General features: G+C 45.1%; 1 protein-coding gene across 21 annotated transcripts in view; it reads right to left on the bottom strand.

Annotated features, from left to right (window-relative positions):
• The window catches only part of LOC110543313 (zinc finger protein 431-like), a 138,776-nt gene extending 119,578 nt beyond the window's left edge, over positions 1–19,198 (bottom strand). For 9 of the 21 annotated variants that reach the window (XR_009588936.1, XR_009588937.1, XR_009588940.1 and 6 more), the window contains exons 1-7: positions 18,321–19,198; positions 16,135–16,210; positions 15,624–15,854; positions 14,528–14,618; positions 8,624–8,764; positions 4,712–4,753; positions 4,077–4,158 (exon numbers count right to left, since the gene is read on the bottom strand). Coding sequence is in view for 4 of the 21 variants with exons in the window: in XM_060376168.1 (XP_060232151.1) it covers positions 14,528–14,573 (46 nt within the window). In the remaining 17 variants the exon portion in view is untranslated. Of the gene's footprint in view, positions 1–4,076; positions 4,159–4,711; positions 4,754–8,623; positions 8,765–14,527; positions 14,619–15,619; positions 15,855–16,134; positions 16,211–18,320 lie in introns of all 21 variants that reach the window. The other 12 variants (XM_060376179.1, XM_060376180.1, XM_060376168.1 and 9 more) reach the window with 9 other exon arrangements.
• Between the last annotated feature and the right edge of the window lie 7,936 nt (positions 19,199–27,134).

Genomic DNA, 27,134 nt, shown 5'->3' with positions numbered 1-27,134 from the left:
TAAAACAATTCGTATTTAGTGCCCTGCACAAAACTAAAGTCCAAGTGTATCAAAGACCTCAACATAAAACCAGACACACTAAATTGGCTAGCAGAAAAAGTAGGGAAGAACCTTGACCTCACTGGCACAAGAAAAAACTTCCTGAACAGAACACCAACAGCACAGGCTGTAAGAACAATCAATAAATGGGACCTCATGAAACTGAAAAGCTTTTTTAAAGCAAAGGAAACTGTCATTAGAAGAAAAGGACAGCCTACACCTTGAGAAAGTATCTTCACCAACCCTATATCTCACACAGGACTAATATCCAGAATAAATAAAGAACTCAAGAAGTTAAAAAGCAACAAATCAAGTAATCCAAATAAAAAATGGTGTACAGAGTTAAACTGAGAATTCTCTGTAGAAGAATATAGAATGACAGAGAAACACTTAAAGAAATGTTCAATGTCCTTATTCATCAGGGACATTTCACCTTACACCCATCAGAATAACAAAGATCAAAAACTCAAGGGATGACATATGCTGGAGATGTTGTGGAGAAAGGAGAACCCTCATTGATGGTGGGAATGTACCCTTGTACAACCACTCGAAATCAATCTGGCACTTTCTGAGAAAATTACGAATAGTGCTACCTCAAGATCCAACTCTACCACTCCTGAGCATATACCCAAAAGATGATCAAATATAGAACAAGGACATTTGCTCAACTATGTTCATGGCAGTTTTGTTCGTAATAGCCAGAATATGGAAACAACCTAGATGGCCCTCAACAGAGGAATGGATACAGAAATTGTGGTATATTTATACAATGAAATACTACTCAGCAATAAAAACAATAAGATCATGAAATTTGTAGACAAATGGATGAAACTAGAAAATATCACCATGAATGAGATATCCCAGAAGCAGAAAGGCACATATGTAATATACTCACTTATTAGTACATAGTAGCCATATAATATAAGATAAATATACTAAAATCTATAGTACTAAAGAAGCTAAAAAACAAGGAGGACCCTATGTAAGAGGCTACAACCTCAATCAGAAGAGCACACAGGATAAGACTTTGGAAGTAGGGAACAGAACACAGAGAACAGGACAGGAGTCTTCCATGGGGGCCACTGAAAGACTCTACCCATCAGGGTATTAAAAGAGATACTGCGACTCATAGCCAAATTTTGGGCAGAGTGCAGGGATTATGGAAGAATGGTGAGATAAAAAGAGCAGGAAGGGGAGCTGGAGAGATGGCTCAGAGGTTAAGAACACTGGTTGTTCTTCCAAAGGTCCTGAGTTCAATTCCCAGCAACCACATGGTAGCTCACAACCATGTATAGTGAGATCTGTTACCCTCTTCTGTTACATATGGCAGAACACTGTATAAATAATAAATAAATCTTTAAACAAAATTCACCACAGGGCAGGTGTGGTGGTGCATGCCTTTAAAAAAAAAAAAAAGAGCAGGAAGGTACAGGTGCTCCACAAGGAGACTAACAGAGCCAAAAACCCTGGTCCCAGGGTGGCCTGCATAGACTGATACTCCAACCAATGACCATGGAGGGAGAGAACCTAGAAGCCCTGCACATAGGAAGCCCATAGGCTGCTCAGTTTCCAAGTGGGTACCCTAGAAAGGGGTTCAGGGGATCTCTCTGACATGGACTCAGTGGTCAGCCTTTGATAACCTCTCCCTGGGGGTGGGGGATGCAGCCTTACCAAGCCACAGAGAAAGATGCCATCCCTGATGAGACCTGATAAGCTAGCTTCAGATAGAAGAGGAGGAGGTCCTTCCCTGTCAGTGGACTAGGTGAGGGGTATATGAAGAGTGAGTCAGACGGGGAGGAGACTGGGATGGAGGTGGAGGTGGGGGCTACAGCTGGGATACAAAGTGAATAAATTGTAATAAATAATGAAAAATAAAACAAAATATTTGAAATAAAAATATTAAAGAATAGCTTAAAAGTTCTCCTGATTTATCTATAGAGAAAAATTATACTTTTACTATAAGCATAATTTTCAAACCCCAAGAGGCCAAACTATAAAGAGAAAATCAAGAAAAACCATTAAAAAGGGTGAAGGACATGGAGAAATTAAAATGGTAGAGAATAATAAAGTATTTAAGTTTTAGAAGAATGTTCTATGTTCTGAGACTATTGCTTCAAGAACAAAAAAAGAAATAAACTTTATCACATAAGGAAAAGCTAAAAGTATGTGTTTTGAATCATCTGCACTATACAAAAAGCTATCAAAAAATTGTTGCAGCCTTCAGCTTTCAGTATATCTGGAAGTAACTATCACTAAATTTTCCAAGAAGCATCTCTTTGTAAATATTTGCAGGCTGTTAGAGAATTCTAAGCCCAAAGGAGTGTGGATTCAATTTGCAAGTTTTGAACTAAATCACTTCTAAGTCTTAGTAAACTACAAAGACAGCAAAGCTTAGATTTTTGGTAATCCTTACACAGTCAGAACATTCTATTCACATGCTGAATACACAGGCAAGGACGAAAAGAATGAATGCTCTTGACAGAATTCCTCCAACTGTGATGCTGTGGAGGACACTAGAATTTCCACTCAACTGTGAGGCACGCACACACTTTTTCAAACATATGTCATATCAAAACCTTTCCAGAATGTAATTTGTTCATGGAAGCTCCTAAAGATAATATTATGAAATGAAACAAATTGGGAATATTTTTATTTAAAAAATTGTTGCAGTATAAAATAGAAAACCAATAGGATATTTTGTGAAAATCAGTAGAAATAATTATTTTAAAGGAACTGAATCTATGTCATAATACTATTTAAAGTCATCAGAGAGACTGCTAATGTACAATACCGGACATTTGCCACAGTTGAAATCAATCAAGGAGAAACAAGAGAGCATTCCTATAGAGGAATATCTCTTTCTCGCTGCCCTGAAGATAGACATATCTGGTTCAGCAAAGCTGATGAGAGTGTTCTCCAATTTATGTTACTGGCTAATACTTAACTTTATACTACACTTTTTTGTTTAATTACTATTTGTATAACCTAGACTTGGTATGAAGAACATACCATTTTGGTGATCTAAAATTTCTTAATAATAAACACCTTTGTTACTCTAGCACAATTTCTACAGTAATATGTTAGAATATTGACTCTAAATGTGTTTTATAGCCATTAGTGTTTACAAAAGTAAAAAACATGGTGATTCAGCTACATTTCTTCTTGTTCTTAGGAAGGAATGCTCTGAATTCTACATAATAGTTAAACTTATGATCTGCACCGAATCCATTCATGTAAAAAACAATATTAAAATTAGAAGAATAGAAAATTATTTCATAGATATGGCTGTAACTCAGTGTGTAGTATGTTTGAGGTCATATGAGGTCATGAACTCTATCCTTAGCACCATACACACAGTTAGTCTCACACACAAAATCAAGGCTATAAAGGTGATTTTTAAGCAGAAGTTACATGAAAAGATATCCTTATGTCTAGGAGATTCACATAGATATATGGAAAAGAAGCCAAGACTATACAGCTAGGCTTTAAAATAAGGTGTGAGAGTGCACACTGAGAGAAAGAGAAAGAATAAAGGGCATAGTTAAATATGTAAAATGTCACCAATCAGGTAAACATGAAGATCAAATGTTAATTCTTGGTAATATTTTGCTTAAAATTTATGTTAATTTTCTATTATAGAATTATTTATAATTAGACAAATTTACTTTACAATATAAGCAATAGTGGAAAAACACATAAATCTATATATAAGCAATAAGAACCAGGAGAAAACAGTTTAATTATGGTAGGAATATTTGGATTGAAATTGTATGTTAGTGGATCATTTAACAAAAATATTTTATCTTTTTTGGCACTGTAGCTAATGTGGAACAATCTTGCTTCATATTGTTTTCTACATATCACACTGTAAATACATTTATGTGCATGGAATACACATATTGTTTCTACATATCACTGTCTAAATTCTCACTCTCTCATCTACCCACTTCTCATGTCTCCATATTTCATTATTCTACAAACTGTCTCTCTCCTAGTCATGAACACAGAATGACATTTTTGGTTTTATATTCACATACATTGGCACAGCTTATATCATCCTCAAAGAATATCTTCAGTGGAAGAGGTTTCCTGTTTCCCTTATTGGCATCGTTAATGGATCTGCTCAAAAATGCAATAAAAAAACACAATACAGTAAAATGAATCTGTAACTAGAGTATTACAAGCTAATCATTGTCAATATTTTATCAATATCATCTTAGCTTTAAACACAACTTCAGGACTATGCATTATTAGAATTGGGAATATTGAAAAATGTTTCAGAAAGAAAGACATGGTCAGATAATAGCACATTGATCTAGCAAGCACAGCCAGTCTTCAAAATTTTTATCTGCAAGGGAAGGGCAGAAACCTCCTTGACTTCAAAGCAGAATTTGAGCATACATGGGAGAGTAACATCTACTGAGTGGAAATTAAAATAAGTCTAGAGAAGACTGCTTCCTCCAATAGAAAGAGGAGATGATGAAGAGCATAGCATACAGAACTTCCTCATAATTAAGCAAAATATGCATTTGAACAAAAAAATTTAAAGCAGTAAAAAGGAAACATAATCAACAGCACATTTGAAAACAGTCTATCAAATACATTTTTATAAAAGAAATAGAGCACAGACTGCCATTCCTTTATCAATGAGGAATTAAAATGAGTAAAATACCTTTGGAGAAAACAGTACCACTGCTCTTTCTAGTCCATGAAACTGTAATTTAAAAAGTGAAAAAAAAAATCAGAGTCTTGAAAATTGCTAAGGTATTTAATATTATTCCTCATTAAAAATAATATAAAGCCAATTTTCATCTGTAAGCATGCAGGTGTAGCTGGCATTCTTTACATGACTGGGCTATTGTTAGATATGTTATTTCACTGGAAAACATACATGATAGGAATTAAACAATATTGGGAATGTCTGGTTGGGAATGTCTTATTCACATAAAAAGGAATTATTATTTCATTATTCACACTAATCCAAACATAAAGAATGTGACCTTTGGTTCGACACACACTTAAAAGGGAAAACACCTTTATGATAAAAATTCTTCATTATTTTCTCACATGAATTGTAGAATTGGCATGAAAGACATTAGTTCCTAGAAAACTAGTGCTTTATCTGTGTGAAACATAAGATTAATTCCTCTGGTGCTAATTAATAATAAGCCCACCTCTATTTAATTGTAGCATGTAATACTCAAATATAAAATGGTTTAAGATGAACGTAGCACACTAAGATTTTATAAAGTGAAAATAATTATCTTGAATAAGTTAGACCTCAGTTAGATCAGATATATTCACAGGGTCTTATCATCATCATTTTGTTGATGAACATTTTTTTTTTATCCAAGTACAACCCTTACCCATTTTGTTATTCTTTTTGAAAATCTTTAATTGATTTATTTTATTTATTATAAATTATTGACTTTGTATCCTGGCTATAATCTCCTCCCTTATCTACTCCCAATCATGCTCTCCCTCCCCCTTCACCTCCCCTGCACCTCCCACAGTCCACTGATGGAGAAGGAACTCCTGCCCTTCCATCTGACCCGAGCCTATCAGGTCTAATCAGAACAGGCTGCATTGTCTTCCGCTGTGGCCTGGTAAGGCTGCTCCCTCCTCAGGGGGAGGTAATCAAAGAGCCAGCCACTGAGTTCATGTCATAGACAGCCCCTGTTCCACTTAGTAGGAACCCACTTGGACTCTGAGCTGCCATGGGCTACATTTGTAGCACCTTTATTCGTAATAGCTAGAACCTGGAAACAAACCAGATGTCCATCAATGGAGGAATAGATACAGAAATTGTGGTACTTTTACACAATGGAATACTACTCAGCAATTAAAAACAAGGAAATCATGAATTTTGCAGGCAAATGGGGGAATCTAGAAAAAATCATCCTGAGTGAGGCATCCCAAAAGCAGAAAGACAGACATGGTATATCCTCACTTATATAGACCTATAAGATAGGATGAACATACTAAAATATGTACACATAAAGAAGATAAACAAAAAAAGAGGTCCAGGGGTAAGATGATCAGTCCTCATCTAGAAAGACAAAGGGGATGGACACTGAAAAAAAAAAAAAAAAACAAGTAACAGGACAGTAGCCTACCACAGGAGGCACCTGAAAGAATCTGCCTAGCGGTATATCAAAGCAGATGCTGAGACCCATAACCAAACCTTCGGCAGAGTGTAGGGAGTCATATGAAGGAAGGAGGAATTAGTATATCCTAGAAGGTACAGGGAGCCCCACAAGGTCCAAATATATCTGAGCACAGGGGTCTTCTATGAGACTGTTTATCGAACCAAGGACCATGCGTGGATATAACCTACAACCCCTGCTCAGACATAGCCCATGGTAGCTCAGTATCCAAGTGGGTTCCCTAGGAAGGGAGACAGGAATTGTTTCTGACATGAACTCATGAGCTTCCCCTTCCCCCTGATGGAGGAGCAGCCTTGCTAGGCCACAAATAAGGACATTGCAACCATCTGGAAGATACCTGACAAGCTAGGGCCAGACGGAAAGAGAGGAGGACACCCCCTCTCAGTGGACTCAGAAGGGGACAGGGAGATGAGGGAGGGAGGGGAGGATTGGGAGGGAAAGAGAGAGAGGGCTACAGCTGGGATACAAGTGAATGTATAAAATTATTTAAAAGTTCAAAAAAAAGGAAAAAAGAAGTTGTGGTAGATTTACACAATGGAATACTATTCAGCAATAAAAACAAGGATATCATGAAATTTTTTAGGCATATAGTGGGAACTAGAAAAGATCATCCTGAGTAAGTTATCACAGAAGGAGAAAGATGCACATAGTATATTCTCTCTTATAAGTGGATATTAGACATAATATATAGGAAAAAAATACTAAAATCTGTACACCTAAAGAAGCTAAGCAAGAAGGATGACCCTGGGTAAGATGCTCAATTCTCATTCAGAAATGCAAATGGGACAGACAATGGAAGAGGGAGAAAACAGGGAACAGGTAAGAATCCTTCCACACAGTGCCTCTGAAAGACTCATTTCACTAGTCTTAATTCTACTATCTTATAGCCCTATGTCAGGTCCTACTTTTCATTCATAAGCTATAATGGGACTTATTTCAACTTTCTGAAAATTATGATCCATGTTGCCAGGAACATTCAAATACATTTTACTTCTCTTTTGCCATGGTTCTACATCCATAAATGGAGCTGCATAGTCATACTGAAATCTCTGACTGACTCATGACACGAGACTCCCACATTTCATGTTTCTACTATTAACTGCTCATCCACTTTATATTCTGCCTGAAACCACTCTTATCAGAAGAGTGGATTATGCTTGTGGCCCTCAATATGCAAGTGTAAACAGATAACACATGTAATATCACCAAACTAAAAGGTGACATAGATGGAAACATCAAAGGAACTTGGTTATATGCATTATTGAAAATGCCTGGTGCATATTTAATTGAATATGCACTAGTGTCAATTTGACTTCCAAACTTCACTCTTTCATAAAAAGAATTGAAATGATGTCAGTAAATACTTCATATATCCCTAAACACAGTATTTTCTCTCATATTCCAGACAGGAGAAACACCAAAAATTAACACAGAAAATCTTCAGATATATTACAAGAAAATATTGAGAGAACAACACAAAGATGATCTTCTTCCTCACGTCTATGGAAATGCTTTTCCAGGTAAAGAGTAAAGTCACAGAACCCAGAAGTTTATACAACTTGCAAGCACTTGTATTGAGTCAACTCTAATGAGACTAGACATATAGACAGAGAAATGAAGGGGGTTGCCTGTGGTGAAATCTTAATGTGGCAAAGACATATGAATTCTGGTGTACACTTGCATAGAACAGAAGGTTTACACTACATAATCCCTGTGATTCCAACCTTCATATTCAAGATATTCTCAGTATACCATGATCACATCTTCTCTTGAAAGATCAGAATTTGAAATTTACCTGCAGTGCACAAATCAACTGTGCCTCCTGTGATATTCTAATGACACTAGTCCTCACCTGTTGAATATAGACACCAGTGATATTCTGCTGTACAGACATTTAAGACCTTGTGCAGTCCAAGGGTAACTATTTTTATCTGTACGATCAAATACAACTTTTAGGAAATTAACTTGAGGGTATTTTATTCAAAATCAATTATACTACACAATATCACTGAGGAGAGATGAATTTGTGTACTTTCAAAACACAGAAAATACCAGGTCATTTTGCAGTGAGGAATGTGAAGAATGAGGTAAGGCCTGGTCCTGTCATGTTATTCATATAACACAATGCACTTCATTTTCACCCCAAGCATTTTATGGAGTCCTGATGACCATCACAGATCAAAATCTTAAGGAACCTACTTACATATAGAAATGTGTGTGATGAAAAGTATAGAGACACTCGGTCATCATAGAAGTGGAAAACTTGAGTTGGCAGCCTGCATACAATCACACTAATAAATTCTTATTTAGTAAATAATCTGGAGAAGAGATTTATATTTTCCATGTGAGTTACCATTATTCTGACCCAAAATTTCTACAGCCAGCCTTTTTCTGAACATAGATCCAAGCTGTCTTACCGAAAAGTGGCAACAAGATGTTCCTGGGGTCAAAACAGGTGAATTGACTTGCAAGCAGAGCAAGTCCTGAATATGTCCACAAAGTCATGTATCCGTAAGTAACTCAGTGACATGGACCCTTATTTTAAACCTTTCTTCCGTCTAGAAAGAGAATCAAGTATCTGTTAATTTGCTTTTCATTGTAGTTGGAATTGCTTGTAGTAAGACCCAATTCTTCCTATCCCAAAGCAGAAGAGGACTCATCCCTCTCTATGATCAAGGCACAGCTTATGCCATGGTACACAGACCTCAACAAAGCCTGTGTTGAAGGAAGTCACTGGGTATACACATTTTGATGGTCACAAATACCCATAGATTGGTCTTTTTCTGATTAGTGAATGTTTTGTAGTATGGGTATACTATGGATTTTAAAGGAATAGCATTTTTAGAAAGCTATCTCTTTCAATATTTCTCCACCCCCCTATTTAGCTGAATACTAACCTTTTTTGCATTGTTTATTTCCATAATTTCCATATCAAAAATTAGTTAAGAATTTTTTATTAAATAATTTTAATAAGCTTTCCAAAAAAATACTATAGAAATACAGTCTGACATAATAATATTCACGTTGCATTGCCCTTTACCCTGTACTAAGAAGTCATGCCAGCTCACTGCTGTTGCTCCTTCAGTGAACCCACGATGCGCAAGTAACACAAAGAGGATTTTTTCCAATAACTTCATCAGCTGATTACAAATGTCACGTTATCAAGGATTCTGATGTTATCAAGTGTTCTTGAAAAACAATTACCTGGGAGCCTAAGTTTCATTCTTTCCTCACACTTTTTATATGAAGTTGGTTCTTTGAGAATTTCATACATATGCAATGTGTTCTGATTAATTTTTCTCACTCTCTCCTTTCTCTCTCTTGAGAGTTCTCCTTCCCACATATGTGATTCTTTTGTATTATTTTTATAACAGACTGAGAATTTTCTGGGGCATTTGTTAAGTAAACCTGAATATGGAATTCTTCATTGGATACCGGTGAGCTAATATGTGGCTACACAACTAAACATAAGGACTCTGACTCTCTCAGATTCAGGAGAAATTAGGTGACAAGTATAAACCCTGACACAAAAATCCTACATGTAAATATTTCTAAAATCCAAAACATGAAGAAATAAAGATTTCCCACCCATCTAACATAACATCCTATAGTGAAACTAAAAGCACATCGTGTAACATGCTTCAGTATATATATATATACACACACCTCAAATATATGAAATATTCATATTTGCATTTGCTTTCCACCCTCAAGACATTGTGAATGTGTGCATATATATATGTAAGTGTGTATGAATGTATATATATGTCTATACATATTATATATATGCACATATGTATATACATATATCAAACAATATTGGGAAGTAATGCTTAATGAAACCTATAACTTCTAATTCTAATATTTATTAGAAATAATCTGCATTGAAAATGGGAAAATGACAACCATCTCTTATAAGCCTGATAATCCTCTTTTCATAATATAAATGATAATCTTGAAACAGTTTCAATAACTATTCCAATCCAACCAAAGAGGAACAAATAGATTTTAAGAAAATCAAACATTTTAGTTTCCATTATCCTCAAAAGTCAAAGTGAAATTCACCTGTTTCACAAATACATTGATGGAAAATGATCAGTATTTTTTTTTAATTTCAAAAGAGTTGATTACTATCTTTTAAAATAAAATTAGGATTTCCAAAGTGGAGCTGAGGAGAAATGACAAGAAAGATGGACAGATTGGACAGACAGCTGAACCACTCATGTAGTTTAGGCCTTAAGACACTAGGTGACCCTTTTCTAGGGTGGGAGCTTACAGTAAGAGAAAAATATTGAGGGTTGAGTTTTCTCTCTGGATAGAGAGAAAAATGTATGTATTTGGTTGTCTCTATAATGTATAGAAAAACTCTCTCCTGCACCTTTCATGTTTTTCACAATTTTTAAAATGGATCTTCAGGAACATTACTTAATGACTGGAAAATTTACACCCCAAACTAAGAAGACTGTTTTATTGATGTCTATCCTAAAATCTATTCCCAAAGCAGGAGTTTGTTGAACTATAAGCATATTTAAAATGTAATAGAAAGGAAAAGGTCACTTAGGAAGGGAAGTATTGGGAACAGATTGGAGAAATAGGCTTTTTTTTTCCAGAAGTGATCAACTTGAGTCATGAAGACTCAAGTTTGAAGAAGTGTAGCTGGTAGGATATAGATTAGTGGTTAACACTTTAATACACATACTAATGTTGTATAGGATACAACCATAAAATTATTTTATGGGTATTATAGTTTATTATTATAAAATTATTTCATTGCTACTTTATAATTATAATTTTGTTACTGTTATGAATTCTAATGTAAGTCTCTGATAGAAAGATATCTAATATGTCATCTCCAAAGGGTTCAGGACCAACAAATTGAGAACCACTTGTCCAGAGTGAGAAAGGGGGTAAATGAAGTAATTGTATTTCAACTAAAATCATTTTTTTAATTTGAGTAATAAAGACTATTCATTATTAATGAAGTTTGCCAAGTTTCATTGTTTAAAAATAAAAGAAGGAAGCATACTGCAAAGCATCATATTGGAGAGAAAAGGAAATACTCAAATACTAGAGTGATTCACAAAAAAGACAGATTGATGCCAAACATTAAATGACGGCCAAAGTAGGTGACCCCCAAAAATTGGCCATTGGAGTAGCAACATGGATGTCACTGTTGACCCTAATGTAAAACGTGTGTAATAGGAGGTAAAATACTTGGTGCAAAACATGGTGAAATGTATATTTATCCCCATTTATTAATTCCTATCAAAGTTCTTAGCCTATCAAAGTTCTACCTGAAAAAGGCAGCATGGAGATGTCATTAACCCTGTGAACCTTAGAGCCTAACAGATGTAAAAATCATAGCTTTTCAAAGGGAATGTGCTTTACTGAGATAGTCAGAAAGCTTCATGCACAAGAAAGTCAGATAGCATTTACATCTACAGAGGGGGATACTTGTTTATTACTATATAGTAAAGGCTAAAGACACATAGAATTGTAACTGAAACAACCTGGAAGATACTCAGTAAATCTCATGATTGAATAGGTAGTATACCTTGGACACATGATAAACATGAACAGATCATGTAAAATTATAATGCCTATTTCTTTAACTGTTTGAAATTTGTTGATAATAAACTGTGCCTTCTGTAAACTGTGTAGTTTAATATGTACAATTTTACAGTATTAAGTGAGATAGCAAAACTCTACCAAATTGTAAATTACTTTATAAAGATTTTCTACTCAATACTATTCTTTCAAAGGGTTGAAACTTTGGAATGCAGTGAAAAAAATACTGATAAACATCTATGTATTGGCATTGAAACACTGTAACTAAAGTCCATTACTTTGTAAGTGAACATAAATAGATGTGAAGGAAATAATCAGATTTTTCTAATGGTTTAAACTAGTTAGTAGGGAGCACATATATCCAAAAATGGGCATCTTTGTCCATCTCAAGACGGAATATAGAAGAACTTACGGGGTTACAAACAAACAAACAAAAACAGACACACCAAAAACAAAACAACATTCACCAAGAATTTGTGAGACAGTTCTTATGCAGCAAGAGAAGCCATTTTCCTTGCCTCTGGCAAAAGAGACATATGGCACTCCATCAACCTATCAGGATATCAGCACTAATGCTGGCCTCCAGGTCAAGTGAAGGGGAGTAAAAGTACTTGTTATACATCTCAGAAGCCACACATGTATTCCTGTCACTTCCCAAACAAGCCTATCTCCTCCTGCACTCTGCTAATTCCCAAAATATTCTAGCATTACTCTCTATCTCTTCATGAAGACAGTTTCTTTACTTGTCTGACCTATCTCCACTTTTCTGTCTTAATATTCTTTCTTTTCTCCTAGACAGCTTGGTCACATGAAGCATGTTTTTCTCTCTTTCTTCACTATCCTAATTGCCTAAATATTCTAGAAATTACCCTGTCTTTCTTTCCACCAATTAATTTATTAATTTCATATCTTCATCACAGGCCCCCATCCCTTCTCTCTTCACAGTCCCACCATCATTCTCTCCTCCCCGATTCCCTCCTTCTCTTCGGAGAGGCTCCCTATGTTTACCAGCCTATCCTGACTTATCACATCAGGCAGGACTAAGAGTATCCTCTCTCGATAAGGACAGGCAAGACAGCCCAGCTAGGGGAAAAGGAACTAAGGGCAAACAACAGAGTCAGAGACAGCTCTCAGTCCAATTGTTAGGGGACCCACATGTTGACCAAGATGCACATCTGCTATGTAGTGTAGGGGGACCTAGGTCCAGCCTGTGCATTGATGAAAGCACACTTTGTCTCTAAGATATCTCTACTTTTCTCCTAATATTCTCCATTTTCTTCTAGACAGTCTTGGTCATAGCAAGTCTGCTTCTTTCTCTCTGATCTGAACTCTTCCAGGTGCCTCTGAACATTTTCCCTCTCTGATCCACAATAAAATTACTCACTGTAATAATGGACCAGCTACTACTTTGCTGGTTTCTCTGCTGTCCCTGCTGCCAGTTTGAATATTTAAGTATAAATTTTATTAAGTGAATTTTTCTATGCCCACAACATGTTACTTCATTCAAAGAGCCCTGGTCCTAGGGTGGGCAGGTCCTCCTCACATGATATGCAGGCCCTGGATAGATGACTCCAAGGTCTGGAGAAAGTATAGCTCTGTCAGCCCTGGAGACCTTGGGTCCCTGCCCCACTGCTGCACTCCCCGGCCTCAGCATCTAGAGTCTCCTTCACCAAGAACTCACATCACCTCCTGCTGCACAGCCTTTCTCCTTCCTTCCCTCCTTCCCTTTTTCCTTCCTTCCCTCCTTCCCACTTATTCTTCCCCTCACTGCCTGGCCCTGGCTGGCCTGGAACTCTGTATATACCAGGCTGCCTCCATCTCACGGAGACCAACCCTCGTCTGACTCCTGGATTTAAAGACATGAGTCCTTAGGTCTGGACTTTTATTTCAAGGTTTATTTATGTCATTTTGTTGTTTTGGTTTTTTCGAGACAAGGTCTCTCTATGTAGCCCTGGCTGTCCTGGACTTGCTCTGTAGACCAAGCTGGCCTTGAACTCACAGAGATGCTCCTGCCTCCACCTCCTCCAGAGCTGGGGTCATAGGTATGCAACACCACACCTGGCTAATTTATGTGTGTATGTATGCATATAGGTATGTATATAGGCATGTATGTATGTATGTGCGTATGTATGTTTGCACGCACTACATGTGCCTGGTGTCTGTGGAAGGCAGAAGAGCATCAGATTCTGTGGATCTGGAGTGACATTTGGTTGTGAGCTGCCAATGTCCGGAACCAAATCTTGAGTCCTAGGCGAGTGCTCTTAACTGCTGAGCCATCACTCCAGGCTCTATACTCTTTGTATTATCACACTTGTTGCATGTGTGCATGTGTGCCTGTGTTCATGTGTGTGGGGGTATCTTCTCAGCTCATTGCATTATTTTTTCTGGAGGGGGGGAGGTCCTATATCTAGCTCAGGCTGGCACCAAGCTCAGAGCAATCCCTCTGCCTCAGCCTCCCAAGCCTCGGTATTCCAGGACGGAGCCCACGGCCAACTGTGTAAACTGTGAAGCTGTGTCTGTGCACAGCTGTGTGGGCTGCTGGCTTCAACACGGCACCAAGCTTTCCTGAGGACGAGGGCAGTTCAGAGCCGCCCACCACCTACCCACCCACCCGCTGGGGCCATGCTCCCCTCGGCTCAGGCCCTCTGGGGCCAGCTGTTCTTCCAGGTGCTGTGGCAGGGAAGCTCAGTGGAGAGTGTGAACATGACGTGGGCTCCACCCCAGCACTGCCAACCACCACCAGGGAGACATACCTTGAAATCCCAGATCGTCATGGCCCCATCTATGCTGGTGGTGCATAATTTGCAACAGTCCTGCTTGTCCACCTCACAAATGGACACCTGGCTGAAAGAAGAACTGGTCTGTGAGGGCTGTGGAGGGGAGTGAGGCCAGCCCCCCAAGCCCTGAACCGACACACGGCTCTGTGCTGGACCCCAGAGCCCTCGGGGCCACAAGACGAGACCCTGTCCCCAAGGAGGACTTACTCGCCCGGGATGTGGCCCATTGGGCAGGCCCAAGACTATACCAGGCCCTGGCCGGGTCCCCAATGCCACATACACTGGGTGCTGATGCTTGCATAGAGCCCTAGCCATCTGAAGGTGGAGGCTGGAGGTTACAAGCTCAAGGTCAGGGGGGCTGCAGGGAAGGGCTCAGAGGGTGAGAGTGCTGGCTGTACTTCCAGAGGTCCTGAGTTCGAGTCCCAGTACCTACATTGTGGCTCACAACCATCTGGTGTCAGAGGAGAGGGGGAGGGAAAAGAAAGAGGGGAGGGGGGAGAGAGGGAGGAACAGGAAGAGGGACAGAGAGAGAGAGAGAGAGAGAGGGAGAGAAAGAGAGAGAGAGAGGAAGGGAGAGAGTGAGGAAGGGAAAGAGAGAGAGAGGGAGGGAGAGTGAGGGAAAGAGGAAGGGAGAGAAAGAGAGGGAAAGGGAGGAAGAGAGAGTGAGAAGGAGAGAGGGAAAGAGGGAAGGAGAGAAAGGGAGGGAGAGGGAGGAAGAGAGAGTAAGAGGGAGAAAGAGAGAAAAAGGGAAGGAGAGAAAAGGAGGGAGAGGGAGGAGAGAGAGGAAGAGGAAAGAGAGGAAGAGGGAGAGAAAGGGAAAGAGGGAAAGAGAAGGACATAGAAAGAGAGAGAGGGAGAGAAAGAGAGGGAGGGAGGAGAGAGGGGGAATGGAGAAGTACAGGAAAAGGGAGGGAGAGGGAGGCCTGTCACAAGCTGATGGGCAAGCCCAGGCCACCCCTGGCCACCCCTGTCTGTCACAAGCTGATGGGTCAGCCTGGGCCACCTTCCCCACCCCCAGCCTGTCACACTGAGCTAATGGGCCAGCCCAGGCCACACCCACCCACTCACCCACCACAGGTCATGCTGAGCTGATGGGCCAGCCCGGTCACTTCCCATCTGTCAACCAGACCCACGTGATGCTGTTCTGGTGCACCATCTCCAGGGCCATGGATTTGCGGTCCTTGCTGGTGGCCCTCTTGTCCATGCTGTGCTGGGTGTTCTGCTTGGGGACGTCAAGCTTGGACACGAAGCTCAGGCCACCGTGGTCATTGTAGCTGAAGAGGATCAGGCAGCATTTGTGGCCCTGCGATGGGGGGGATTGGGAGAGGGTGTTGGTCAGCCTGGGGGAGGGGGGAAATATCCCCCTGCCCACCCCAGAGGAGGGTATGCAGAGTGCGCCCCAGGACTGGCACAGGCAAGTGGCACCCCGAGATGGGGGCACACTGCGGGACATTGTGTGCTAGGTGCGCCCTGGGACTGGCACAGGCAGGCGGCACCCCACAAGAGCACACACTATAGGGGAGTGTGTGCGGGGTGTGCTCCAGGTCCATCACAGGCAGCACCCCTTAAGGGTGCACACTCACTGCGGCCACGATGCTGTTGTCCAAGACGAAGGACACGCTGAGCAGCAGCAGGAACCCTGTCTTCAAAGTTGATACCCTGTACACAGGAAGTGGGTGTCAACATGGTTCTCCCCCTCTGTGAAGTACATGCTGGGGACCAAACTCAGGCCATGAGAGTGTCACCTCAGGGTCCTACCCTGTGGCCCAGGCTGGCCTTAAACTCACAATCCCCCTGCTTCAGCTCCCCGGATGCTGGGATCACGGGCCTGCACCACAATGCCTGGCTTGTAAGAGTGTATTCACGCGGAGGAGCGAAAGCTCGACACCAAGGGACTGTCGCTGACATGAACTCAGTGGAGGGCTCTTTGACCCCCCCATCCCCCCAAGGGAGACAATACAGGATTGCCAGGACACAGAGGAGGACATTGCAGCCAATCCTAATGAGACCTGATAGGCTAGGGTCAGACAGAAGGGGAGGGGGAGGAGGACCTCCCCTAGCAGTGGAGTTAGAGAGGAGCAGGGAGGAGATGAGGGAGGGAGGGATGATGTGGAGGAAGGAATGAGGTGGAAGGAGGGAGGGGACTACAGCTGGGCTACAAAGTAAATAAACTGTAATTAATATAAAAAATAAAAATTTAATTTAAAAACAAAACAAAAAACAACTAAACAAAAAGCTTAACACCAGCAAAGCCATCCCAGAGCCCAGTTCTGCCATGATGACCCTTTCACAAGAGAACTAGCAGAGTCAGCGCAGGGAGGACCACATCCGAGCTGTCCCCGCCACTGCATCCACATGGGGTAGCCAGGCCGGAGGCCATGCCCAGGGCAAGTTCCTGGGCTTCCCATGGGAGGGCAAGTGCCAAGATGCCCGAGAGCAGCACTTCTTCCCTTGCCACCAAGCCACCTTGGTGACAAACTGCCATTCAGATTCTCCCCACAGACCCGGGGCGGCATGAAGGCAGAGGAAGAAGATGGTGCCTCTCCTGTTTGGGGTGGTGTCAGCGGAGGAAGCTGAGGGTGTGTGTGTGCTGGGCGAAAACAGCAGCTTCAGCCCTGGTTTTCTGGGACAGAGCCCGGGCTGGCCTTAAGCTCCTGACCCTCCTGCCTCTGCCCCCGGGGGCCACCAAGATCTGATCTGTCCCATCTCCCTGGGGGCTGGTGGGGAACACGGACATGAGGAGATAGTCAGGCGTCTGCAGCACCATCCTCCCAGCTCCAGCCATCGTCTTCATCAGGGCGGTGGGGACAGCTCCAAAGGCCCTCGGGATCGGGCCTGCTGGCCTGATGGGCGGGAATGGGTTACTGACCCCCACTGGTACCCGGCTGCTCTATCCTGGGCCTCTTGGCCAGCTGTATACACTCCCCTGGCTGCAGTGCTCTAGGCTACTGTGTCCAGAGTGCGGGTAGCCAGCTGTATACACTTCCCCTAGCTGCCGAGGTCTAGGAGAGCCAGCTTGTCCACAGTGCAGGTGGCCAGCTGTATACACTGCCTTTTGCTGTTGTGGTCTAGGCGAGCCAGCGTGTCCAGGTGGCCGGCTGTCTATACTCCCCTCCAGCTGTCTAACCTCCCCCCCCCAGCTGTCCACACTTCCTCCAGCCGTCTACACTCTCCCAGCTGTCTACACTTCCCCCAGCTGTCTGCTCTGCCTGGGCCGGGGACGCTCACCGACTGGGCAGCAGAACCCCCCTTCCCCCAACACCTCCCCTCCAGCCAGGCGAGGACTCACTGCACGCTCTTGGAGGTGTCGGAAAAGGAAGAGAGGAGGAGGAGGAAGAGCAGAAAGAAGGGTAAGAAGAGGGAGGAGGAGACCGCCGCTAACGGGCCAGCCTGCGCACGGCGTGTGTGCTAACATAACCCCGATTTGCACGCCCGCGTTAAGGGGCCGCCCGCTGCTCCTCCCCGTCCAGGACATCCTCGCGGAGAAGACCCCGTAGCTGGGGCTCGCCCGGGTACCAGTGACCTTGACCCCGTGACGTCAACCACCCGGGCGGGTTCGCCCGACCCCCGTGGGTGCGCCGGGTTGGGCTCCCGCTGGACCCCCGACCTGGACCTCAGCGCAATCGTGCAAAAGTAAAAAAGGGGGTTCAAGCGTCCCCGGTACGCAATGCACGACGGAGGAGCGGCAGCTTGGCCCAGATGAGCGAGCGTGCGAGCGCATGCACCCCTACACCCCGCGGCCCCGGGTCCCGCCGACACCACGACTCACCTAGCGACGCCATCTTGCAGTCCCCAGTGTCCGCAGGGCCGGCCGTGCGCGGGGGAGGCCGGGAAGGGAGCGCGCTTGGGAAGCAGGCACGGCCCCGCCGCTCCTCACCCCGCCTCGCCCCGCCCATTAGGGACCGCGCTGGGTTCCTGCATCCTTTGCAACGGAAGGATGCTCCGGAGCACTCCCCCGGAGCCTGATGTTTTTAGGGGGGAAACAGGCTCCGCCCCTTGGAGACAGCGCCAGGCTCCTGCATCCCTGAAGCGGAAAGATGCCCTGAGATGGTAAACCCCCTCCCCGGAGCCTGCTTTCTTCAGGTGTCCGGCCCGAGGCGGAAGAAAAGGGAGGCCCGGCTGTCCGTCCTCTGCTTTGGGGTCTGATGGGAGAAAGGAGAGGAGAGAAGCCTCATGGGCGGGGGCATCTTTTCCGTCTTCTAATTTTTTTATTTAAAAGACTACGTGTACAATATTCTGGCTGCATATGAGTCAAATGGTCGTGGCTGCCGGGACTCGAACTCAGGTCCTCTGGAAGAGCAGGCGGCGCTCTCTTAACCGCCGAGGTGTCTCTCCAGCCCCGGGAATTTGTTGTTTTTCTTTTCTTTTTTTTTTTTTTTTTTTTTTTCTTTTTTTTTTTTTTGCCTCCCTAATTCCACAGGACGCTGAAGTAGTCCCCACAGTGGTTGCAAAGTCGCCTACGCGGCTGACAACCGCATCCATTGATCAGCTGGGGGCCGACGCTCCCGTGGACCCCTGCTCTCCCGGAAGCTCTCTCCGCACGCCGGCACGGTACAACCGCAGCTCATGGTCGCACTCCCGGCAGGCGAGGGGCCACTCCCCGGTGTGCGTGCGCGCGTGCTTGGCCAGTGCGACCCTGTGGCGGAAGCTCTTGGCACACGCTGGGGACGCGTACGGGCCGAGTGCGTAAGCTCGCGCTTGAGGTCCTAGCGCTGGCAGAATTTCTTCCTGCTAGCGCAGCTGTAAAGCTGGTCTCCAGGGAATCACGAACTACTGCCCGGGGAAGCCTGGGGAGTCTCCGGGGCTCGACCCCCGCGGGAGCCCTGGCTGTGGTCCTCCCCAGGTTCTGCCTGAGCTAGGACATGGGCGGTGGCCACCTCCCCAAAGCCATCGCCGTCCCAGTGCTGGGCAAGGACAGGGTCCGACCTCCGAGGCTTGTGTGCCCTGGTGGCCCGCGAGGTGCTTGGTCTGCCGGAAGCGCTCTCTGGATCCGGGCACACGTGCCCGACCAGGGCGTCGCTCTGACGGAAGAGCTTGGCCCAGGCCTGGCAAGCGTAGGGCTTCTGCCCAGTGTAGGTGCGCGAGTGCTTGAGGAGGTCGGAGCACTGGCAGAAGCGCTTGGGGCAGTGCTCGCACTGGTGGGGGCCCGGGTCCCCGGAAGCTCCATGTGCACCCGAATCCATTGCGCAGATGTAACCCAATTTCTGTATCCATTCCTGAGTTGAGGGGCATCTGGGTTGTTTCCAGGTTCTGCCTATTACAAATAAAGCTGCTACAAACATGGCTGAGCAGATGTCTTTGTTGCATACTTGAGCATCTTTTGGATATATGCCTAGGAGTGGTATAGCTGGATCTTGAGGAAGTACTATTTCTAATTGTCTGAGAAAGCACCGAATGGATTTCCAGAGTGGTTGTACAAGTTTATATTCCCACCAGCAATGAAGTAGGGTTTCCCTTTCTTCACATCCTCTCCAGCATGTGTTGTCACTGAGTTTTTTTTATCTTAGCCATTCTGATGTGTGTGAGGTGAAATCTCAGGGTCATTTTGATTTGCATTTCCCTGATGACTAAGGACATGGAGCATTTCTTTAAGTCTTTTTCGGCCATTCGATATTCCTCTACCAAGAATTCTCTGTTTAGCTCTGTCCCTCATTTTTTAATTGGATTACTTGATTTGTTGCTGTTTAACTTCTTGAGTTCTTTATATATACTGGATATTAGCCCTCTGTCAGATATAGGGTTGGTGAAGATCCTTTCCCAATCAGTAGGCAGTCATTTTGTTCTGACAACAGTGTCCTTTGGTTTACAGAAGCACTCAGCAATAAAAAACAAGGAAATCATGAAATGTACATGTAAATGGTGGGAACTGGAAAAGATAATCCTGAGTGAGGTATCCCAGAAGCAGAAAGACACAGAGGGTATATACTCACTGCACTGGGCCTGTAGGGTCCCTGGGGCACATTCCCCGCAGGAGCCCCAGGTGTGGTCCTCCCAAGACTCAGCCTGGACTAGGAATGGGATGGTGGCAACTTCTCCAAAGGCATCGCCAGGCTCTGCTGAGCCCCTGTGCTGAGCAAGGACAGGGTTCTGCCGTTCCCCGCTGTGCGTGCGCAGGTGCATGACAAGGTTGTCTCTCCTGTTGAAGCTCTTGGCGCACTACAGACACTCGGACCCTCGTAAGGCTTCTCCCCTGTGTGAGTGTGATGGTGCTCGACCAGGTAGCCCCTCCTGCTGAAAGTCTTGGTGCACACCAGTCTCATGTACAGCTTCTCGATGGTGTGCGTGGGCAGGTGATCCACCAGTTTGGCCCTCTTGCTGAAGCTCTTGGCGCACGATAGACATGCTTACAGCTTCTTCCCGGCCGGTGTGCGTGCACTTCTGGGTAAAGAGGTGGCAGGGAAGCACTCCCCGCATGCCGGACACGCGTACAGCCTCTCCCTGGTGTGTGTTCTCTCGTGGGTGAGGAGGGCGGAGTGCTGGCTGAAACTCTTGGCGCACGCTGGGCACATGTATGGCTTCTCCCCGCTGTGCGTGCGCTCATGCTTAAAGAGGTGGCTGTGATAGGGGAAGCCCTTTCCCAAAGCTGGCTCAGCTGTAAGGCTTCTTGGGCAGGTCCCCAACTGTCCATGGAGGACTGGGAGGTTCCTGAGGCTCATCCCCCATGGGAGGCCCGCCTGTGGTCCTCCCATGCTCAGCCTGAACGAGGACAGGGGCGGTGGCAACCTCCCCAAAGCCATCGCCAGACTCTGCTGTCCCCCTGTGCTGAGCAAGGACAGGTTTCAGGCACTTCCTGGTGTTCATGCGCAGGTGCCTGGCCATGTTGGGCCTGTCGTTGAAACTCTTGGCGCACACCAGACACGCGTACGGCCTCTCCCTGGTGTGCGTGCCCAGGTGTCTGACCAAGTTGGCCCTGTTGTCGAAGCTCTTGGCACACAACAGACACACGTACAGCTTCTCCCCGCTGTGCGCACGCTCGTGCTTAAGGAGATGGCAGCGCTGGCGGAAGCACTCCCCGCATGCTGGACATGCGTGTAGCCACTCATAGGTGAGGAGAGCGGACCGCTGGCTGAAGCTCTTGGCACATGCCCAGCATTTGTACGGCCTCAGCTGTCTCCGGGGTTCCCCAACGGTACATGGAGGACCTGGGCGTCCCTGGGGCACATCCCTGGCTGTGGTCCTCCTCAGGCTCAGCCTGAGCAAGGACCGGGGTAGTGGCAACCTCCCCAAAGCCATTGCCAGGCTCTACAGTCCCCCTTTGCTGAGCTAGGGCAGGGGCAGTGGCAACCTCCCCGAAGTCGTCAACAGGCTCTGCCTGCTGTCCCCCCTGTGCTGTCCAAAGGCAGGGGCGGTGGCAACCTCTTCAAAGTCGTCACTTCTCCAAATCCCTTCCTCCTTAGCCATGCTGAGGACCTGCGAGGTGGCCGTGCACCCTAGCTCTCCACCTTTCCAAAGCTCTTCCTCTTTGGCCCCACAGAGAACGTGAGAGGTGGCTGTGCGCCCTGGCTCGCCGGTCGGGGACTGTATCCTGGGGCGAGCCTTGTAGCCAGGCCTCCGCAGGCTTGGCCTCCTCTTTCCTTTCCTCCTCCTGCTTTGGGATCTGATCGGGGTTCGAGGCAGCTCGGGTCTCTAGGCCTGAAACGGGAGAACATGAGCAGAGATAGAACGGGCCCAGGCCGGGACTCCAATGTCAGTGTCAGGACTTGAGGTCCCGGTGGGTGGCTGGGGGGTTCGATCTATAAAAACTGTTCCCCTGGGCGCTTGGGGAGGCGGAGGCGGGGGGATGACTGTGAGTTCAAGGCCGGCCTGCTCTGCAGAACAAGTCCGGGACAGCCGGGGCTATGCAGAGAGACCCTGTCTCGAGAAACAAAAACAAACGAAAAAATAGGAGGGGTATTTGGGGAAGAAAAGTTCCAGAGGGAGTGGGAAGGGCTAAGAGAGGAATGGAAAGGCACATGCTAGGAAAAACAGGGTTCCAAGAGGGAGTGAGAGGGGCTGTAAGAGCAACGGGAGGGCACCCGGGAAAGAAGAGGGGTTGGAGAGGCGGGAGGATGGGAACTGGGGCATTCTGGGAAGAAGAAGGGCATGGGAATTGATTCTGATCAGAGTACACTATGTGTGTGTATATGAAATCATCAGAGAACAAGTGAAAACATACCAAAGGCCAGGTGGAGTGGCTCACGCCCTTAGCCCCAGGTCTCAGAAAGCCAAGGCGGGGTTTACACGGTGAGCTCCCAGCCAGCCCTGTCTCAGAAACACAGCAGCAACAACAGAAATATTAAAAATCAACATGTGCACAGTAGATAAAACAGATGAGGAAGACTCACACCGAGTCATGGAAGGAACCCTGAGGCTCTCAGGCCACATCTGTGAACGCTATGGGGTGCCCGCCTCGCCATTGTTCAGCATTGGATGATGGACTGTGACCTGGTCTTGAGGGCCAAATAAAGAAACAGTTCCCGGTCCTGAACCTCTAATAGATGCTTCGTCACTGCATCCGGAAGGAGACCCTGGCTCACCCAAGCCACATGGACCACAGGGTGGCAAGGAAGAGCATCACTTACCCGGCACGACCGTGCTCCCGCCATCCTCACGCTCTCTCCGCACAAGCCGTTCCGGGCCGCGGGCAGCGGCGTCCTCCACACACACACCCTGGGTCGGAGATTCAGCCTCAGCCTTGAAAGTCGGGGTGCTCTGGAGGGGGCGCAAGACCTCCAGTTAGTGCTGTCAATGCGAGTGCAACCGCTGGTGTAAGAGCATGGAGCTGGTGAGTCGAGTGACTGGGTATCAAAGCGTTCTCTGTCAACTCGACTGGGCTCAGGGTCCCCTGAAACGCGACTTCCAGGCTAGCCTGAGCTAGCCAGCATCTCCCAGGAGCTTTGAATGGAGTGAAGGAAGACAAGGGGAGAGCTAGCGTCCACCTCTTCACTGGCGGGTGGGGGTGGGGAGGCAAGGGGACCAGCCACACCCCAGCCACGCCTTCCTGGCCCCAAACTGTGGCTCTTGTTCTTGACCCCCCAAAAGAAGCCCTTCCCTCTCAGAGCCCTTGACACGGCAATGGGAAGATTCATTCGCCTGCGGTCTCGGGGTTTGGAGGGGCCCCTGACCTGCGGGGAGGACCCGACCAGGCCCTAGGCCGGATGCAGGGCTCGCGCCCAGGCCGCCGCCTCCTCCCCGCTCTCGGGGCGCCACTGGCACAAGGGGTCCTGCAGCCGGCGTGGAAGGAGGCTGAGGAACTGCTCGAGGACCAGCAGCTCCACCATCTGCTCCAGGGAGTGGCACTCGGGCCGCAGCCAGCGGCGGCACAGCTCCCACAGACGGCTCGGAGCCTCCTCCGGGCTGGACACATCCCCGAAACACTGCTGCCAGAAGCATCTCCGGGATGTTTCGGGGTCCTGCCAGTCCTCGGGGTCCTCCTTCTCCTCTTCCTCCTCCGCTTCCGCCTTCACCTCGACCACCGCGCAGGCCGCCGCCATCGCAGCCTCAGACCCATCCTCCGGGACCCCTGGACCCCGATGAGCTTCCCGGAACTGGGACGCGAGGGCACCGTCTCACCCACGATAGCTCACTCCCTCTCCGGGGGCGGCCCGCAAGCACAGAAGATAAGCAAACCAGGCCGGAAGTGCGTTAAAAAAGGCTTTGTTTTGGATCTGTCATTGAGGTGATGTTTGGTTACAGAAATGTGTAAACCTGGAGGCCCTAGTACTAGCTGGCACTAGGTGTAGAAACTTGAAATTCTCCAGAGGACATCCTATCTGGAGGGACGGGCATCTGGGCATCTCCCATTGGGGGCAGAAGTCAGGGACCTTCCAAAGGCATCCCAAAGGCAAGGCGTGACTCGAGCGAGAGGTCCTACCTGGTCCAATAGCCCGTCAGCTTTTGGCCAGAGACCGGGGCACAGATGCCCAGCGGGGCATGGTCAAGGCGCAGATGCACAGCAGGGCACAGACAAGGACACTATAGTTGCCTAGTGCTAGGTTTTCCCACGAGCAAGAGAGGGGGAGGAGAAACCCTGTGCGAGTGGGGAGGTACCGCCCAAGGGAGAGTGGGGCCCTAAAATGAAGGACAGCAGAGAGGGTCAAACGTAGACAGTTTAGATTACGGCTGGGGGGTGGGGTCCCTCCGTCTCAAAAGACAGTACAAAGTTGCCGGAGCTCTGCGGTCAAGCTTCCCCTACCAAGAGAGGCATTTTATGCTGGAAAAATGAAGTGAACTCACCAATCTAGTGGCTGGTCAATAAGGAGAACTCACCAATCTAGCCAGTGTTGCATGCAGTAAATAGCAGTCTGGTGGCCAGGAAAGGAAGTCCCAAAACCAAGAAAAGGAAAGGAGTCCCACCTTTTGAGATAGGCAATAAGTGCAGTACTTATCTGGAGTCCAATTGATCTGAGAGGTGGATTTAGGTGGACTTTCTGCAGCTTACAAGAATTACTTTTAAGTTTTAAGAAGGAGATAAAACTTTAGACATGTTAGTATCACAATTGTAATCTGCATTGAAATATACATTGTAGAAAAAGCAGTAGACATACATATTTGTGTTAATAACATAAGTATTTTTTAAGGTGAGCTCTGAAAAGGCAAAAGCCTTATGAAGTAAAAGGGAAACTCACTTGATCTTAACTTTTAATATAAGCATACATATTATGGAGGCTTAAAATCTTGAGCTTAGTACTGTAACAGTACATGACAGGGTGGAATGTTTTTGTATTAGAGTCAGTTTAATAAATTAGAGCTCTATTGATAAAGGTCAGATTTCTGGACAGTCAATGCAACAGTAGCAAAGCAACAGGAGGAAATATTAAGCCTTTTGACCAATTTAAGCTACCTTAAATCATCTTAGATCTTGTAACCTTTATAACTTGCATTTACCAACGTTAAAACATTTTCTTAAGCCCTCAAACATTTATAATTTGCATTACCAACCTTAAGACACATTTTTAGACTCTCAAACATGTATAACTTGTATTTATCAACCTTAAGACACTTTGTAGACTCTCAATTATGTATAACTTATGTTTACCAATCTTAGGGCATTTTTAGACTCTCAGACATGTATAAATGGTGTTTATCAATCTTAAGATACTTTTTTAGACTCTCAAACAATATTTTTGAGAGGTAACTTTGTATTTAGTTATTTACCATGAGACATAGTTGAGAATGCTATGAACATTTATTGTCCTTTAGCTAAAGGGATGGTAAAAGATTTTATTTAAGGCTGTTTTTGAGTCTAGCAACAAGGCATATTGTGTCTAGGTCTGACAATAGCAGCCCTAGGACTTAAGCATAAGACCTGGTCTCCTGCATATGAAGATAACTGAGAAGGCATTTGAAGTCTCCCAACACAGAAGTTGGCAATATGTCCATGGGACCTCATTGTGAGGTCAAAAACAGACCTGCAATGTTGCTCTAGGCGATGGGGGTGGAGAATTTTGAGTCAAGGAGCCATTTGTCCTCTGCAAGGCCAAAGAACTAGAAAGCTGGAAGTGTCTGTGGCTCTTGCACTGGTTGAACCTCCATGTCTAGGTACAAAGGACAAGCCTGCTTGGGAGCATTTTGACTTCCAGAGGCCAGTCGGCCAGCAGGCAGCTATGGCATGTTGCATCCCCTTTGGCTGCATTTGAAAATGTCACCCGGTGGAACTGACTTTTGGCTATGCAAACCTCTTGTCCTTTTTGCGGGAATGCCAGTAGCTTCAGAGCGCAGCTAAGGTCTGGAGCCAGTCAGGAGGGTTCACTGTAGACCTCCTGTCTTTTGTGCAGGAATGCTAGCAGCCTCAAAGTGCAGCTAAGGTCTGGAGCCATCGGGATGGCTCACTGTAGACCTCCTGTCTTTTGTACAGGAATGCCAGCAGCCTCAGAGCACAGCTAAGGTCTGGAGCCAGTCGGGCTGGCTCTTACTATTTTTACCAACTTTTATATGGTGACTCAAGGACCATCCTCAGCTATTTATTAAAAATTTCAACTGTAGAACTATAAATATCTAGATATTTATGAGATGACTATTAACCTGTATTTGTTAACCATTAAACATTAGGACTTTAGGTTTTGTCCTTGCTAAGTTAGAACCTTAAAAGTCATGAATATAATTCAATAAAGTGAGAGCACAAGAGTTTTTGTATGATTTAGTATATAAAAGTTTATAGCTTATAATAGGCTAAGGCTATACGATAGATTAAGAGAATAAGACCAAGCATATTTTAACCTTTTGATAGTAGAGATACAGCAAATTGACCCAGTTTTAACATAAATACATTTTTTAAAACTAATAGATCTTAATTTAGAATACTGCTAAACAACTTGTAAGTAATAACGAACCCCTGAGCTATAACTTTAAAACCAGCAATATAGTAGAACAGTATAAAGCAATTTTAAAATTATATTTGAATTTATTATAACCAACATAATTTGAATAGACATTTATAACTTTGAAATTTTAATATTATATAAAATTTATTTTGAAGTAGGGGTGAATTATAGATAGTGAAATATAACTTTGAATTTTTATAAAAGTCCATATCAATTTGAAATGAGGCTCGTTGTTGTGGCCTAGTCTAAAGGATAAAATAAACAATTAATTATGATTAAGA

The sequence above is a fragment of the Meriones unguiculatus genome (genome assembly GCF_030254825.1).
Source record: "Meriones unguiculatus strain TT.TT164.6M chromosome 13 unlocalized genomic scaffold, Bangor_MerUng_6.1 Chr13_unordered_Scaffold_34, whole genome shotgun sequence".
Classification (NCBI taxonomy): Eukaryota; Metazoa; Chordata; class Mammalia; order Rodentia; family Muridae; genus Meriones; species Meriones unguiculatus.
Note: the sequence above shows the minus strand (reverse complement) of the source record. Positions and strands in the feature narration are given on the sequence as shown.